We start from the raw sequence: 17,223 nt of genomic DNA on the forward strand, positions 1-17,223 counted from the left end.
AATTGTACGACCATCATCTAGAGACATATATTATGTATTGTCATGCGATTCAAATTATATCCAAGTTTCACAAAATATTACTGTACTGTTATGGTTTATTAGTGACCTATGATTTTCACAAAAACATAGATACAGAAATATCCACCAAAATCAATGTCTATGATTATGTATTAGAGAGAGCAGTTTACTTCTTTTCGCATATTTAACATATGTTTGTATTATCATGCCATTATGACATTAACGACCAGATTCACGAGATCCCGCCGTCGACCACGATGGACGTTAAGAGGGAGGGGTTGAGGTGTGTTTTCACTTTTCAGATAGATCATGAATGGGATAATGACTCCGCTTCTTGCATTATAAGACGCATTTGCATTTGAAGCGACTAGATTATATATATATATATATATATGTATAGTGTTATTGTAGAATTTCACTAATATAAATCTAGATTGTATTAGAGATAAACAAATCTTAGTGACGTATACATATATAAAATCTATGTACATGATTAAGAAAAAAGTAACAGAATTAATAATCTGTAAGCATATACTTTTGCTTAATTTGTTAAATATTTTCTTGTATATGCTGCTTACAAATTACTTTGTGTTTTATTGCTAATGTAATCTTATTTTGCATCATATACAAGAACAAATTTAACAAATGAAGCAAAATTATGCTGAACTAGGTTGGTATCCGCGCTACGTCGCGAGTTATTTTTAGATATTTTATTTGATTATTTTTTGTTTTGTATTTTTTGAAATAATATTTGTTTTTACATTTTTTAGAATCAAATATTATAACGAGGAATTCTTCAAAATGCAACATCATAAGTCTTATGTCCCTGCACTACACTATGATCATTGTGGAGATCGCTCCTCTCTATCTTGCACAGTTTCTAGAAGATCCGACGAAAAACCTCTGTAACTGGACTAAATTATTCTTCTCAAATCATTGCTTCATCTTTGCCTCTTCCTTTCACGGAGTCGCTTGCAACAACTGCAAGGTTTATAAACTCTCATTATTAAACATATCTCTCCATGGCTCAATCTCTTCGTACCTCTCTAATTGCACAAAACCAAATGAAAAATAAAGAAAATAAATCATGATATATATTAGAAGATAATGACCAATATGGTAATCCAAAGCCTCTAGCAATGATGTTACCATATAAAACGAGCACCATACCACCAAAGACAAAATTCTCAAGGTAATCGACCAATCCCATGAATGTACAGAAGAGAGTACTCAATTCTCTTATCACCTGAAATCTCCATAAGCACATTTGATGTTTTTGCATTTTACAACACCAAAAAAAACAAACCTTTAAAAGCAGAAACAAACGGGTTATAAGACAAACTCAATCTACTAATTTCATCCAATTGCTAACAAAGGAATCAGCGAATCGGTAAAAGAAATTAGAAAAATGAGTAGTCTACACAAGCTGTATTCAATTGAATCTCCAAATTTTGCGAAGCAGCAAAAGGCAATTAGCTGGTGGATCCAAGCATAACCACATAACATCGCCGAGAAACACACCAGAGCCTCAAACAAAACGTCATCGGCAAAGAAAATCAAGGCAGAGGAAAGTAGATCATGCAAAGAGCAAACCCTCCCAGTCTAGTAATCATGCAAGCTTGAAATCTTCAATTTGAGTATTTGAAAAAACAAAGGAAACATGGCCACGAAAAACCATGTTAACGACAAGAGCACGACAACGGAAAAGCTGTGTTGACGGCAAGCACACGACAACGGAGAAGTTGTGTTAACAGTGATACCGGATCTCGTCTAGGCATAGAAGACGACAAGATATGTCGGACTCGGACGACGATATATATGAATCTCTTTCTCTCTGAAAAAATTGATCGGTACAAACAAGAAGACAATCCACCTAGACAAAAAAAGCTGATCTGTATTAATTGTTTTAATTTGATTGGTTAGTGATTTTAATTGATGTGTTAACACCATCTTGAATATTAAAGCTGATGTGTCATCACCTGGTGAAAAACATCCAAGTTTTATTGTACTGATTAGAATCTAATATGTAAGCAAAATTAAGGTAATGTAATCTTATTTCGCATCATTTACAAGAATAGAAAACCAAAGCTTATTTGTGTTTTATTGCTAACGTAAACTCAAAATTAATAAATTAGATTTGGGTTTCAAGTGAAATAGAGAAATATAGAAATCATAAAAAAAAATAGTTTTTTTTTTTTGGTCAAATCCTTTTATATATACTAGGATGTCGGTGCGGGGAAAATGAAAACTTGAAATGACTAACATTGTTAATTTCACATTTCGAGTGGAAATTTTATGCTAATTCTTTAACTGTATAGTATAAAAGTCAGAATTAATGACTAAAATTAATCAACCAATTTAATTAAATAAATTTTTTGTTGTATATATAAAATCGATTCAGTGACAATAAGAGAATAATGTTAAAGATATATGAATCAAAGCTTGCTGAATCATACTCAGATAATCAATTTTGAAAGAGATTCACATAAAACAAAATTTAAATCATTATTCTATCGAAATTTACAAAAAAATAATAAGAAAAACAGAGAGAAAGAGCTCATAGCTGCAAAATATGATCAATGTGGGTATTAGATGGAAAATGACACCGAAAAAAGTTAGATGAATAAATCAATAAATAAAACAATCCAAATTTTAACAAAGATGAATGAATCAATGTTGATTAATGAATTGAAAGAAAATAATACTCAAAAATTTTAAATTTGGAGGTGTTATCAAAGAACAAAACTCTGTTCAAAGTCCATAAAAATCTATATATATATATATAAATAAAGAGGTGTAAAACAAAAATGTGTGAAACAAACAAGTTAAGAGATTATTAACAAATCTAAACATTGCAACTTTTGAGATTATTAACAAATCTAAACAGTTAGATGAGATAATAAAAACAATTTCATCTGTTAAATTTAAATTGACCCCTAAGAGTGGATTTGCTATAATATATAAACATATAAATCTATGAAAAATTAGAAATCACAATCAATTACCTAGATTAATACTTGGAAGAGATGATTGATACGGTATAAATGGAAAAAGACCCCAAACAAAAGTTAGATGATGAAATCAATAAATAAAACAATCCAAATTTTAACGAAGATGACTGAATCAATATTAATTAATAAATTGAAAGAAAATAATACTCAGAATTTTTAAAACTTGGAGGTGAAAAACAGTACTAAAAAAACAAAAACTCTTTTCAAAGTCCATAAAAATCTGTATATTTATAAAAATAAAGAGGTGTGAAAACAAAAAGGTGTGAAATAAAAAAGTGTGAAACAAAAATGTGCGAAAACTAACAAGTGCAAACATTGAAAGCTAGGGGTACGACGAACAAACACAACTGTTGGATCAAAACATTGCAACTTTGAGATCATTAAGAAATCTAAACCGTTAGATGAGACATTAAAAACAATCTCATCCGTTTGATTTAAATTGACCCTTAAAAGTGAATTTGCTATTATATATAAAATTTTAAAAAAAAAACACTCCAATAAATCAATTCTTTGATTTTTATTTATTAACTTGTAAGTTTAAAATTAAAATAATACTCAGAAAACAATACAATCGAAACTTGTTTTAATAGTCCTTAAAAATCTATATATAATAAACAAAAAGGTGTAAAATACAGAGTTGTAAAACATAGATGTGTGAAACAAAAATGTGTAAAAATTAATAGGTGCAATTTTTGAAAGATGGGGGTACGACGAAGAAATACGATTATTGGAAGAAAAAAACTTGCAATTGTTGGGATTATTAATAATTCTAAACCGTTAGATGAGATAATATAAATAATCTCATCCATTAAATTAAAGTTGACCCCCAAAATTGGATTTATTAGAAATAGAACAATACAAAAAAGAATAAAATAAACTTTGTATGCATGAAGGTTTATGTCTTTATAGATCATTAATGTTATACTCTTTCCGAACTATATGGTCACACATATAATAATAATAATCTAATAGAGAATAAATTAACTTTATTCGTATTTAACCAAATGGACACTAACATGTTCATTCGTAAGCTTTTGTCATTAGTTCGTTGAGTTCATAAATCTATTATATCTATTACAACGCATTAGATATAAATACCTTGAATTGAAGATTGATGCAGGTTAATTAAAAAACACTCCAATAAAACAATTCTTTGTTTTTATTTATTAACTTGTAATTTTAAAAAATACTTTGAAAACAATAAATTGAAACTTGTTTTGTAGTCCATATATAATAAATAAAGAGGTGTAAAATATAAAGGTGTAAAACATAGAGGTGTGAAACAAAAAGGTGCAAAAATAATAGATTTTTGAAAGATGGGGATACAACGAAGAAATGCAAAAATTAATAGGTACGATATTTTGAAAGATAGGAGTACGACAAAAAGACACAATTATTTGAATGAGCAACTGTTAGAATTATTAATAATTTTGAACCATTAGATTAGATGCAATAACTGAACTAATCTCATCCATTGAATCAAAATTAACACACAAACAAACTGAGTTTGCTATTACATATAGATATTTTTTTAGTTTCGGTCGGAATATTTTTACCCGACCCGTCCACGAAGCATCGCCTCCTCGTCTCCGTGGGTTTAGGTTTTTTCTTTGTACGTTTTGGCGCAAAAAAAGACGATGGCGATGATGATGCATCCACCGCAGCCGCAAGGCTATCACCATCCACAGACGCTCGAAGAAGTTCGAACCCTTTGGATTGGTGATTTGCAGTATTGGGTCGACGAGAATTACCTCACTTCCTGCTTCTCCCAAACCGGCGAGGTAACACCTCTTCATCTTCTCTGGTTCCTCAGCTTCTCTTAATTGTTTTGTGACTTTGTCTATTCCCAATTTACTGCTCTCGATTCTTCTGGGTTTTGGTTTTAGGGTTTATTTTCCGATTAGGAAGAGATAAAGCTTGGATTTTTATTTTCGGAATTTTTTAAGGGTTAGCCTAAATCTCTTGCGATTCATTGAAACTATAATTCTTGATATGGTTCCATGTTTAGTGTTTATATAGTTATGCTCTGTACCTCTGTGGAAGCTTTGGTTCTGTTTCCTGCAAGTAAGAGTTGTTGATAGATGTGTATGTAATTTCTTAAGCTTTGATTGTTATATGATTCCTTAAGTGTTTAAAGGTATTTGAATCAAAATTGTAATGGTTTTATGTGCAGCTTGTTTCTGTCAAGGTGATACGTAACAAGATCACAGGGCAGCCAGAAGGGTATGGGTTTATTGAGTTTGTGTCTCATGCAGCAGCAGAGAGAACTCTGCAGACCTACAATGGCACTCAGATGCCTGGAACGGAACTAACTTTCCGTTTGAATTGGGCTTCGTTTGGCTCGGGACAGAAAGTTGATGCTGGACCTGATCATTCTATCTTTGTTGGAGATTTAGCACCAGATGTTACTGATTATCTCCTTCAAGAGACATTCCGTGTTCATTATTCTTCTGTTAGAGGTGCCAAGGTTGTTACTGATCCAAGTACTGGGCGATCAAAAGGTTATGGATTTGTTAAATTTGCAGAGGAAAGTGAACGGAACCGGGCCATGGCTGAAATGAATGGCTTGTATTGCTCAACAAGGCCTATGCGAATTAGTGCAGCAACGCCTAAGAAAAACGTCGGTGTACAGCAACAATATGTCACTAAAGGTATGAGAACGAAACATGATATTTTGTTTTATGTTAAATCGAAATTTTTTTTAGTCCTGTTTGGAACTCATTTGCTTTATTGTGATGTTTTTTCTTTAGCTGTTTACCCGGTTCCAGTCCCATCTGCAGTTGCTGCACCAGTCCAAGCATACATTGCTCAACCTGTACAAGGGGTTCCACCTGAAAGCGATGTCACATGTACAACGGTAAGTCTTATCTGGAAACTTGAGCTTTTTTTTCTTTTCTTGGTATTCTCCTGATTGCTTTTTTCATGCATTGGTTTGTTGTACAGATTTCAATTGCCAATTTGGACCCAAATGTTACAGAGGAAGAGCTGAAGAAAGCATTCTCGCAATTAGGAGAAATAATTTATGTCAAAATACCTCCAACGAAGGGATATGGTTATGTTCAATTCAAAACCAGGTAGGCCATCCAGCACCTGCTATTGCTTCCTTGTATTACTTTGTCATGTATACTTATTTCTAGCTCTGTTGACTAAATTTTTGACTTATACCCCATGCTGACCCCAGGCCTTCAGCCGAAGAAGCCGTTCAAAAAATGCAAGGACAAGTGATTGGTCAACAAGCAGTTCGCATCTCTTGGAGTAAAAATCCAGGACAGGTAAAAACTTTATGTTCGGAATTCTCCTGATTACCTTATTATACTTGCTAGCTTACTGAATGTTGTTAATGATCTTTGGTATTTGTTAAAGGATGGCTGGGTCGCACAAGCAGATCCAAATCAGTGGAGTGGGTATTATGGTTACGGACAAGGCTATGATCATGCATATGCTTATGGGGCAACTCATGACCCATCCTTGTACGCATATGGTGGATATGGCTATCCCCAGTATCCGCAACAGGTAAAGAAATGAGTTTAAAAGCTTTTGCAATATGTGGATACTTCTTGTTTCTCACGGTCGACAATTTTTCAGGGAGAGGGTACACAAGAAGTTACAAACTCTGCGGGGGCAGATCAAGAGTTATATGATCCTTCGACCACTACTGACAAGTAAAATTCTTATTACTTTCTTAAAACAACCATACCTGGGTGGGTGATTAGTTGAATGCCTAATTTATTGTTACTTTGGCACTTGTAGGTTAAATGCTGCTTACCTTTCGGTTCACGCAAATAGCATATTAGGACGAACAATGTGGCAGCGTACCTCAGCGCTCACATCACAAATGGGCAAATGATCGCGCAGAGAAGAACAGAACGGTGGGTGCTTAGCTTTGAGAATCTTTAGTGTTGCCCATAGCACTTCCTCGTGGGACAAGTCCCTACTCTTTGTCTGACTGTTTCGCTTGTTTCTGTTTTTTCTTCTGTAATCTACAATTAGGATCTAGTTACAATGATGCTAAATCATGAATCTTCCAACTTTCCATGGCCGATGATAATGCTTTTTACGTTCTTACTTAGCGGTTATTAAACAAACATCACTAATGCACATATTTGAATTGAAAAAGAGTTTTGATACATTGAGAAACCTCTGAAACTTTAAATCAGTAGTAGACAAGCATAAAATATTTACGAACATGAAACACCTCCCTAATCACATTTTAAGCCTTGCTCCTCTCTCTTTAGTGAATCATGAGCAACCCAAGCCTTTCTTCTTGATGTACTTATGTTCTGACTTGACTGTTCCAGTGGTGTCATTTAAACGACAGTTCACGCCGCTTCTTAGGGTTAGGATCAGGGTTCCCTTTTCTCATCATTGCCACAAATTCCTCGTAGTTTATCCGCCCATCCTATACAAAAAAAAATGGTTATTAGACTGTTGTATTATGTGCTTATCAAGTGAACTTGTGATGGTGAAAGGGGCTTACATTGTCTCCATCAACCTCAGAAATGATTTCCTTAATGTCTCTGCCATCGTTCATGCCAAACTCTCGGAGGGCTTGCTCCAGTTCTTCCATTGTGATATATCTGCAAGGAACCGAGATGCGACCATCATTAGTTTTTTTTGTTTCATGTTATGATTTAGAATTGTTAAGTTGCTTTATAGCTACTTACCCACTGTTGTCTTTGTCAAAGTGTTGGAAGGCTGAGTAAAGATGTTCTTCTCTGTCGAGTCTGTTGATATGCATTGTAGCAGCTATAAATTCCCCATAGTCTATTGTTCCATTACCGTCCGCATCAGCCTTTATAAAACAGAAAACATCATCAGTCTTTGTTTTTGGCATCTTAATACATAAATAGCACACAAAAGTTGAGACTTACAGCTTCCATTAATTGCTGGACTTCGTATTCAGATAACCTTGTACCTTGCTTGGCAAGTCCTTGTCTTAGCTCCTCAAGAGTTATTGTTCCACTGTTGTCAGTGTCCATTCCTTTGAACATCTCCTTTAGCCCCATGATTTCTTCCTCTGATAAGCACCCAGCTATCACCTGTTTGTTGATGAGGCCATTTAGATATATAGACCAAAGACTTACATTGTTCGTTACATATATTGAGAAGATTGTTATTTACCCGTAAAGCAACTTTCTTAAAGTTGTTCATCGCTTTGAATTGCTTGAGCCTAGACATGACTGCATTGTCAAGAGGAACATCTGGTGCTTCTCCATCCTCCTTGATCCATGGATGGTCTTTAAGACAACAAAAATGTTAGAAAGAGTTTAAATGAGATATCCATATAGGAGGTCTTGAAATAAGAGCTGCTTACTGAGAACTTGAGCAGCGGTTAATCTTTGTTTGGGATCAGAGTTGAGCATCTTCCTAACAAGGTCCTTTGCTTGTGGTGAAATGGCAGGCCATGGATCGCTTGAAAAATCAACCTGTCCACTTAAGATGGCATTGAAAATTCCATTCTCCGACTCTGTAAATGGAAGCAAAACATGAATGAGTTAGATGACATCCCTGTCCTTTGGTTTTGACAAGATAGGAGGAAATCAGAAATCTTTATCACCAGCCCAGAAAGGTGGAACACCACACAGGAGGATATACAACATGACACCGATGCTCCAAATATCAGCCTCTGGTCCATACTTCCTCCTTAACACTTCTGGTGCAATGTAATAAGCACTTCCCACAATGTCTTTGAACACCTCTCCTGGCTTGTAGAACACGGATAGCCCGAAGTCGGTGGCTTTGAGAGGAGAATTCTCATCCTTGTTGAGCAACAAAAAGTTCTCTGGCTTCAAGTCCCTGTGGATAACCCCCATGGAATGGCAAGTATGGATAATTTGAACAATCGTGCGTAGCAATGACGCAGCGGCTCTCTCCGAGTAATGCCCCTTTGCAATGATCCTATCGAACAACTCTCCGCCCGCACAAAGCTCCATAACCAAATGCACAGAGTGCTTGTCCTCATAGGCACCTTTAAGCTCCACAATGTTTGGCTGACCGGTCAAGTGATGCATTATCTGCACCTCCCTTCTCACATCCTCAATGTCTTCTTTGTTCACCAGCTTCCTTTTCGCAATGGTCTTGCAAGCGAATTGAAGTCCCGTGGCCTTCTGCGTGCAGAGATGGGTCACACCAAACTGTCCGCGACCTAGCTCCTTACCCAATGAATATGAGCTCTTTACATCTTCCATTGGACGCCCTAAGACTGGTCCTATTGGCCCTTGTTTGGTTGCAGGAGGAGGAGATGCTGGCGGGTGTCTCGAAGCTTTCACAGAGGCCTCCGCGGCACCAGTACCACCGCCTCCTCCTCCATTTTGCGGTTCATCATTGGTATTCCCTGAATCCCGTCCATGAGAGCAACAATTTCCCATTGTTGCAATAAGGGGAGAGGAAGTAAAGCTCTCAACCAGGAAGAGAAATAGATATTAAAGATCTTTCTTCCTCTCTCTCTATTCTTTTAGGTTTTTGGTTTCTTCTTTAGCAAGAAAATTTAGGAGTTTTTGCTTATGAATGCCTATCAATAGCATTTTTCTGTTTTTGCAAGTCTCTTTCATTTTGCTGGCCTTCTGTTTCAAACGATAATGATAGAGAGGGACTTTAGGAACCAGAAGCCTGTCTGTATTTTTGTTATTTAAAGCAATATTCTTTTTAATATTAATTTAGGATTTAGTACAAAAGGTTGAGAGCATTTCCTGGATAATCTCTGATTTGCCTGTATACTCTAATGTTACCAATACTGTCTAAAATGAACCTTATATTATATAGTTTATTGAATACGATTTGCAATGTTCTTTGGAATTAGGATGCCAGAAACAGAGCCAAATACACTACTAGGATTCTCAGTTTCAGTAAGTAGGAATTGATGGGTCAACCTTGAGAGAATAAGCTTGTATTCCGCCAGCTACATTGTACACACTCTTGAAGCCCTGAGGAACAAGAAAACAAACCATTAAGATATGATCCTTGCATATATATATATATATATATAAAGGAGCAGAAAAGGCGTGTTACCTGAGACTGTAACCAGTTCGCAACTTGCATTGACCTGCCACCAACCTTACACTGTATCGAACAAAGGCCGCAACTCAGAGAACTTAAAAAGGTCATTTCACCATCAGAAGTTTTCTTTATTTCAAATGATCTTACAATCTATAGACCAACCACATTAGTATATGCAAGCGGTGTAAGAGAGCAAGCCTACAGAGACTAAGATTTATGAGAGGCTCTCAAGTCTCAACTCTTAACCAAATGCAAGGAAAACCTAATAAATCCACACCCAAAACAATCTGCTGGGACACCCATTTAAACACAGCCCTCACTAATTGCTCTCTAACTAACTCAGAACACCTCTAAATTGCTACATTTAGTGCTAGGCTAGATACAGTACGGCTAATATCTAACAGTTGGGACGAGACTGAACATACCATGACAAATACATCCTTCTCAGGGTTCAGCTTTGAAGTGATGTCTGGTGCCCAGGTTCCGAATTGGTGGAGCGGGAACACTTTGAATCCTGGCAAGGATGCGATTGCTCTGGTACAAGAAATAGTGAAACAGAATAGAACAAAACAGTGTGAGCTGACTATGGGTACTCTGTCCTTCTAAGATAAAACTGATAAAAGTCACGCATGTATCTAAAAGATACAAATAAATCATAATGTTGTGAAACACTGAGAGAGTATGACGCTAATCCATTGCGCTTCACTGAAGAAGGAAAAGTATGCCAAGGTGAGAGATGAAAGGAACTTACATCTCGTCGGGTTCTCTGACATCAATTAACTGAGCCTCATCCATGAAAACTGGATCTTGCATTTTGGAATGCAGCTCCTCCACCTGGATATCTTTCACAGGTTCCCTATTAAACAAAATTTCCCTTAGAGACAAATTTACAAGTCAACAGAAATTGACGCTAATAAAGGACAGTTTTCAGAAGAAATACCTCTCAGATAGAACTTGCAATAAGTGCAAGCCAAATTGGGTTCTACACCTCACCACCTGATTCAGCTCTGCTTTGAACGCAGCTTCCTCAAACTCTGGTACCTGAAAACAATTTTAAGTGGCATGTCATGTTCAGATTGCAGCAGGAACTTGCCAAAGTTCTTCCATTTGGAAGTCCAAACATTGTGGAATTATAATCATCATTTATATTCTACTACTTCCATTTACACATGGATTTCAATACTGAAAATTAATTCACCAGGAAGTGTGACATCACCCAATTGCTTGTAATATAACGAGGCTAAGACAGCAAGGGTCATATAGATCTGGAGGTGTCAATGCAACAATATAACCAAAAATAAATGGAACTAACATTATATCAAAAGAGAGCATACCATTTGACCCAGTTTTACCCATCCAAGTATACCACTATCCTTTTTGGATGGACAAATCGAGTACTCAGCCGCAAGATCATTCATATCCTCTCCTACACAAATAACAGTTAGATTATAAAAAACAGTAGAAACCCTTAATCTTCTGAGACAAACAAAATAAAAAAGACAGTCAAGTAACGAGAAATTTATACACGTATCAGTATGATATGTTCCACATTTATTCTTTATCCCAGTATATGATATGTCCCAGCTCCAAAAACCAATAGTAATTAAGTAGAGCCACAACTGACTAGCGCGATAGACATTGCGAAACATAATACTGTATTGTTTTAGCTCCACAGTGACAATTATCTTCCCAGAAACAACTAGATAAGCTTATAGGCCTCTATGTACCAAGTTGAAATAAAAAGCTTAAAAGCTCAACTGAATGTAAATATCACAAACGAGTAAGAAAGGGATAAAAGAAACAGACCATCCAAGATTTTCTTTTGGAGTTCAGCAAAGAGCTCAGTATCATCCCCATTAACAAGCAAATGCTGCACCAGAATCTCTCTACCTGGACTACTCCCACTGCTGCTAAACGAAGCTGGAAAAAAAAACAAAATATATATAATCAGAAATCAATCCAGCTAAAAAAACTAAAACAATCAAAGAGCACAGATACACACAGTTCACAAAGCAAGAGTAAATCGCACACGAATTTTGTAGAAAATCAGATCAGAGAGTACCTAGTAATCAATTGATGACAGCAAGAATAAAGGGGGCGAAACAGTTCATAGATTGGTGTACCTCTCATTTTGAGAGCCGAGAAACCAGAGAGCATGATCGGGCACGGAGAAGGAACGCGTGGTGGTCGGAGCGAAGAGATGCGTCCGCCGAGAAATGAACGAGAAAACGTCGAGAACCAGCGGGGATTGGGAGGAGAGACGATAGCGAGAGTGGACGTAACAGAGAGTCTCAGAACTGCGGAGTAAGACGCCGCCACCACCGCTGGAGATGATACCGCCGAGAGAGTTCCGGTCACTCTAAACATTATGTCTGGGTTCCGAGTTTGAGTACGGGCCCTCTGATCCACAAATACTGATTAGTATGGGTTTGACTTGAATTAATTTTATAAAATATAGATTTTACTTTTTTTTTTTTTTTTGGAGTTATAAAAAACTTATGATAACAGTAGCTTTTGATAGTGTCATCTGACTCATGATGAAATGTTGATATACATCTTTACAAAGTACATGATCTTCTCTATAGGTATTGAAATCTAACCATTGTTTTGTAAAGAATGTGTATCAAATATCGAATGAGCTATTCATTTGTATTTCAATATCAAATGAGCTTTACTTATTTCTTAATTGACAAAAAGAAAATGGCAAATGCTACAACGAGAAGAGAGAATGGACAATTAAGGGGGCTAATGCTACAATGAGAAGAGAAAAGAAACCAAACAAAGTTACAAAATCAATTGTCCTGCCGCTAGGTGGAAGGGGGCGAGGGGATAATCGGATGGGAAGTGTTAGTAGATGGTGTCCAAGCATATAGAAGCATGCCGAGTACAAGGACGACTGTGCCTGCAACAAACCCCCTTGGAAGCGTAGATGCCATCCCAAGGTACGGTAGGGGAAGCGTGAAGCAGAAAACCGCTATGGGCACTGCAACCGACAAAGCCAAGCAAATGATGTTAACTCCAATGACCATTGCGCAATTTCGCAGATTATAATAATCATATAATAATGTTAACTCCTTTGCAATCTAATGGGTATAAATACAGCGTTGTTGACTTATAAGATATCATAGACGTGATCATGGTATACCATTAAAAATTAGTACTAATTAGCTACAGAAGTAGGTTTCCATGAAAGTATGTCAAGGCTATATAAGGAGACAAAGTTTGTAACCTGAAACGGTGGATGCCAGAGACGAAACAACTGCAGATGAGATCTTGATGAGGCGTAGAAGGGAGATGTTGTAAGCCATGTTCATCATGACAAACATTACAGGAAGAAGGGGAGCCCCTTCGCATCCTGTGTCATACCCAAATCCGACCGTGTTACATACTTACATAGAGGAAAAAAACAAAGAGATACTGGAGCAGAAAGCATTAGCATCAACTAACCTGTTATTCTAGAACCAATGTTCAGAAAGCAAGCACCCCCGTCTCTGATATAGCTCGGTAGTTGGTTAAACGGTATGCCCCAAAGTTTTGAAAGAAAAGGAAGAAGCAACGCAATGCATATAACCTGGGTTGACCACAAAAAGATGCACATTAGCTAGCAAAGAGAATCACATTTTATGTTAATGAAAACGATGCTAAGAACGCAAATGATCTGGTTATAGAAAAATGAGCTACACTAGGAATACTTACTTGGAAAACTGAACCATATGAGTTTACAACAAACAGATCAAGTGAAGTACCCTGTAATAACAAGAGCCGATTTCTTTCAGAATGCAAAATCGCAAATGTTGTTAAAGGGCCTCGACGGCATAGTTACCTTCAATCGCTTTTTGCTATCTAGAAAGATGACTTCCTGCAAGGATATGGAATTTACCGTTAAAGCAAAGAGTGCCAACATCTTTGTAGTTAACAATATAACTAAAAAGTGATTGACAAACCTTCATTACTGTATCTGCTCCTTGAAGTAGAAAAGAAAACACCATAAGAAGACTCCAAAGTATTCCCGTATCTTTAAATGAATGAGCGGCACCAGATCCACTGAATATGGATGAGAAAGTAATATGAATGACAATTCAACATGGATTAAATTTGTTAAAACTGGTATTGGTAAGTCTAACAAAAGGAAAGAGGACAAAGAAACCAAGTCACTAAAAATAAAGTCAAGCAAGTTAATTGAGCTGGCTAACCTTGCCACACTGATGATTACACCAAATGCTACAAGAGTACATCCCAATATTTGATTTATTCTATATCTCCTCCCGAGAAAAATAATAGAGAAGAGAATTTGCCAGACAAGAAATGTCTGCAAAGAAATAAACGACTAGAATTAACTCTGAAACAAATTTTTAGACAACAAAATCATATTTTTAGTAAGCTAGCTAGTAAATCAAGAAAAAGCGAGTTTGAGGGAGCTTTTGGCACACCAAACAGAGTTCAAGAAAACATATGGAAGATAAGAGATAGTAATGTTTAACCTGAGATAAAACTGTAGTAGATGGTCCAGAGAGATTCGCTGAGTCAAAAAAAAAGCAAAAAGAAAACAACAGTGAGTAAGATATACTAATCTTACAGCTTACATATAACTTCATCGAACAATGAAAGTAAACATCTACTGAAAAAAATTACAGTAGAAAATGAGAAGGGAAAGAAGCTTTCAAGGTAGCAGCAACATACAAGCGGCGGCCATCCCAGCAGCTAGAGCAAGAGACTCCAAGACGCCAACAATCAAAAATGGAGTTTTTGGAACTGATAGCATCTCTTTTGTAACAATTCCAGCTCGGTATCTGAAGTACAAGACCGTAAAGTATACAGCTACATACCTGCGAAACAGAATGTAGCAAAGAGAAAATGACTACTCGTATGGACTACAAATACGGATCCATCTTGAGAGTTAGACAAGTATTTGACACGTGGCGCAGATCCAACAAAAACAATAAAATAAAATAAAAATAGTACACTCCTATACAGTACTCCGATGTAGGTGACGCAAAAGAAACCTACTCGCACGTGATTAAAAAGTTTAAATGCGCATAAAAATATTTTAGGTGACAAACATTAATAAAAGTAGTAGTAGTAGTAGTAATTGAAACAAGTCGCCAACTATGACCCATTTGTTAATTAAAAAAAAAAAAAAGAAAGGAATATTCTGAAAATTACATTTTACAGAACTGTACGGGCAAAGAGAATCACAATTTCCAGGAATTTCCACTTTCACCCATCGACCAAATTCGAAATCGCAGTTTCTATAATCAAAAATCTGAAATCTAACTTAAACTTACGACTGACTAATTTGAGAGGGCTGTGGTTGGTTAACACACTTACCCGAAGGTGGAGAGCTGCGCGAGGAAGAAGGGATATTGTTTGAGAGGAATCAGAGCCAGCTTATACAATACGCGGTTCCCTACTCCCAGCGCCGCCGTCGTCGCCGCTGCTATAACTATCTCCGTCGTCTTATTCTCATGTTTTCCGGCGACCGCGTGACCGCCGACCGCGTAATTTCGCGCGTCTGGTTTCTTGACGTCTCCGCCATCGTCAGATCCGAGCCAGGAGTTCGACGGAGGAACCGCGTCTATTAACCATAGCCTGGACTTTCGAGAGGAGCGCAGTACGATAGGCGAAGCACCACCGTTGATTTTGTTTCGACAGATTAGGGAAATGGATTGGGCTGGGTTGGCGTCACGCGATTCGATCGAGCCGATTGAAGCCGTTAAACCGGCGATTAACCGGACGGAGCTCGTTGTTGCCATGGTTTGTTTGTACTGGCTCGATCGGAAAGGTGGAATTGCGTTGAGTCGAGTGGCTTATACTGACATCGCAACTACCACCTCTTTGTTTGTTTTTTTTTCTTTTCGCAAATCCCACAGTTTGTTTTGAGCACGCCATAGCTACTTTATATAGAACTGTGTGATTAAAATAGAAGTGGCTTTTTTTTTTTTGGTGTCATCAGGGTATTTTAGTCAATTGAAGAATCCATATGTGCAATTTCAGATAGCATCATAAATGTAACTTTGGATTTTGGAACTTCAAAGCGACATTATTATAATGTTGTTGACCCAAATTTTTGTATAGTTTTTGGGCTGTTTGACCAGTTGACCCAACATTTTAATTGGGCCAAACTTTACTTTTTAGTGAACCTTGAAATGCGTATGTAGACTGAACCTGATAAATTCCTGTATTTTTAGTTGTTAGTTTTAATTGATAAGCAATTAACAATTAATCAATTATATTATTTGAAAGGTACATAATAACAAAACCTAAAAAAATGAGAAAATACCAGTATTTTAAGATTTCTTTTTCTAGAAAAATCAAACGAAATATTTATTATAAGACTAAAAACAAATAACATTCATCTTACCAATGTCACCATATGGTTATGCCAACTATACAATCTTTTTACCCTTAGTTTTTCATTTGTTGGAGTCAAAACCGGATAGTGTTAACGCGATTGTATTAGAGGATGTTAGTGGAAAGTCACGTCCACCACGAGAAATCCGAATGTAATTTGTTATTTTGTTCTTAATAAATTGTGGGAGGTGTTTGTCTTCCCTCTTTTACCAGAAAAAAAAACAAATTATAGCATCATAAATGGAAGAACCGTGTTGAAGTCATGAAGTTGAAAAATTATTAGGTTTCATTGTTGGCTTCTCAATACATCAATTATTAACTAAATTATTATGTTATGGTTGTAATGAAAATTTTTTGAGTTCAAAACTAGGATTGGGTTGATGGTAGAAGAGTCAGCATTGGACAAGGTGATATTTTATTTACCTTTGAAGAGGAGTTAGATGTGTTAAAGCAGGTAGCCAGCAAAAATAGTCATCGTTTCTTAGCCGGATGCTCTCCATTGCGAGGCGAGAAGATGTCTTGAAAATGAAAAATTCCACATACGTACGCGGATCACTATGCATCAAAATCAATTACACAGAACAACTCCAATGTGAATGATAAATAACAATTGGGTGATATGGGATACCACAGATTTGAATGCAAAACAAAAAATGCAATAAACCCAACTGACCATATGGATCATGATTAAAGTCTTATCTGTTTTATACTAGTATATAGTACTGTTGTAGACTTGTAGAAGTAGTTAAAAAAAAAGAGTAGAGTAGTTAGTTCGTTTACACTTTACAGGGAGTCGTATAGCTCGGATCTAATCGCAGTAGCACCTGTTTTACCTAATCACGAATTA

General features: G+C 36.4%; 4 protein-coding genes across 4 annotated transcripts; 1 reads left to right on the plus strand and 3 right to left on the minus strand.

Moving 5' to 3' along the window:
- Positions 1 to 4,405: 4,405 nt before the first annotated feature.
- On the plus strand, positions 4,406 to 7,094 carry LOC104736000 (polyadenylate-binding protein RBP47B'). The gene is made up of 8 exons (XM_010455905.2): positions 4,406 to 4,810; positions 5,203 to 5,680; positions 5,780 to 5,886; positions 5,973 to 6,103; positions 6,211 to 6,301; positions 6,393 to 6,542; positions 6,615 to 6,691; positions 6,780 to 7,094. The coding sequence occupies exons 1-8, from the start codon at positions 4,667 to 4,669 to the stop codon at positions 6,874 to 6,876; spliced, it is 1,275 nt and encodes a 424-aa protein (XP_010454207.1). The 5' UTR covers positions 4,406 to 4,666; the 3' UTR covers positions 6,877 to 7,094.
- An 11-nt stretch (positions 7,095 to 7,105) lies between these two features.
- On the minus strand, positions 7,106 to 9,567 carry LOC104736003 (calcium-dependent protein kinase 34). Its single transcript, XM_010455907.3, has 7 exons — positions 8,587 to 9,567; positions 8,344 to 8,496; positions 8,151 to 8,266; positions 7,901 to 8,068; positions 7,694 to 7,821; positions 7,507 to 7,606; positions 7,106 to 7,428 (listed from the first exon to the last, which is right to left on the minus strand). The coding sequence occupies exons 1-7, from the start codon at positions 9,395 to 9,397 to the stop codon at positions 7,333 to 7,335; spliced, it is 1,572 nt and encodes a 523-aa protein (XP_010454209.2). The 5' UTR covers positions 9,398 to 9,567; the 3' UTR covers positions 7,106 to 7,332.
- Positions 9,568 to 9,763: 196 nt separating this feature from the next.
- Positions 9,764 to 12,657, minus strand: LOC104736001 (rhodanese-like/PpiC domain-containing protein 12, chloroplastic). Its single transcript, XM_010455906.2, has 8 exons — positions 12,149 to 12,657; positions 11,832 to 11,945; positions 11,360 to 11,451; positions 10,966 to 11,066; positions 10,777 to 10,881; positions 10,451 to 10,559; positions 10,038 to 10,088; positions 9,764 to 9,952 (listed from the first exon to the last, which is right to left on the minus strand). Exons 1-8 carry the CDS (start codon positions 12,390 to 12,392, stop codon positions 9,872 to 9,874), a joined length of 897 nt encoding a protein of 298 aa, XP_010454208.1. The 5' UTR covers positions 12,393 to 12,657; the 3' UTR covers positions 9,764 to 9,871.
- LOC104736004 (protein CLT1, chloroplastic) lies at positions 12,654 to 15,990 on the minus strand. Its single transcript, XM_010455908.3, has 10 exons — positions 15,354 to 15,990; positions 14,706 to 14,851; positions 14,507 to 14,544; positions 14,219 to 14,334; positions 13,970 to 14,069; positions 13,849 to 13,884; positions 13,722 to 13,772; positions 13,473 to 13,596; positions 13,255 to 13,380; positions 12,654 to 13,008 (listed from the first exon to the last, which is right to left on the minus strand). Exons 1-10 carry the CDS (start codon positions 15,776 to 15,778, stop codon positions 12,833 to 12,835), a joined length of 1,338 nt encoding a protein of 445 aa, XP_010454210.2. The 5' UTR covers positions 15,779 to 15,990; the 3' UTR covers positions 12,654 to 12,832.
- Positions 15,991 to 17,223: the final 1,233 nt, after the last annotated feature.

This window comes from Camelina sativa, chromosome 13, assembly GCF_030686135.1.
Source record: "Camelina sativa cultivar CO46 ecotype springtype chromosome 13, ASM3068613v1".
Lineage (NCBI taxonomy): Eukaryota > Viridiplantae > Streptophyta > Magnoliopsida > Brassicales > Brassicaceae > Camelina > Camelina sativa.

Excerpts from the sequence above, each read along its gene's own strand:
- LOC104736000 (XM_010455905.2), top strand. The coding sequence starts at position 4,667 with ATGGCGATGATGATGCATCCACCGCAGCCGCAAGGCTATCACCATCCA. Across the intron at positions 4,811-5,202 it reads GCTTCTCCCAAACCGGCGAG|CTTGTTTCTGTCAAGGTGAT; the intron begins GTAACACCTCTT and ends TTTTATGTGCAG. Across the intron at positions 6,302-6,392 it reads GGAGTAAAAATCCAGGACAG|GATGGCTGGGTCGCACAAGC; the intron begins GTAAAAACTTTA and ends TATTTGTTAAAG.
- LOC104736004 (XM_010455908.3), bottom strand. The coding sequence starts at position 15,778 with ATGGCAACAACGAGCTCCGTCCGGTTAATCGCCGGTTTAACGGCTTCA. Across the intron at positions 14,852-15,353 it reads GCGCAGCTCTCCACCTTCGG|GTATGTAGCTGTATACTTTA; the intron begins GTAAGTGTGTTA and ends TCTGTTTCGCAG. Across the intron at positions 13,381-13,472 it reads CATTGGTTCTAGAATAACAG|GATGCGAAGGGGCTCCCCTT; the intron begins GTTAGTTGATGC and ends GGTATGACACAG.
- LOC104736001 (XM_010455906.2), bottom strand. The coding sequence starts at position 12,392 with ATGTTTAGAGTGACCGGAACTCTCTCGGCGGTATCATCTCCAGCGGTG. Across the intron at positions 11,452-11,831 it reads CCAAAAGAAAATCTTGGATG|GAGAGGATATGAATGATCTT; the intron begins GTCTGTTTCTTT and ends TTATTTGTGTAG. Across the intron at positions 10,882-10,965 it reads TTGCAAGTTCTATCTGAGAG|GGAACCTGTGAAAGATATCC; the intron begins GTATTTCTTCTG and ends TTTGTTTAATAG.
- LOC104736003 (XM_010455907.3), bottom strand. The coding sequence starts at position 9,397 with ATGGGAAATTGTTGCTCTCATGGACGGGATTCAGGGAATACCAATGAT. Across the intron at positions 8,069-8,150 it reads TTAAGAAAGTTGCTTTACGG|GTGATAGCTGGGTGCTTATC; the intron begins GTAAATAACAAT and ends ATCAACAAACAG. Across the intron at positions 7,822-7,900 it reads TCCAGCAATTAATGGAAGCT|GCTGATGCGGACGGTAATGG; the intron begins GTAAGTCTCAAC and ends TGTTTTATAAAG.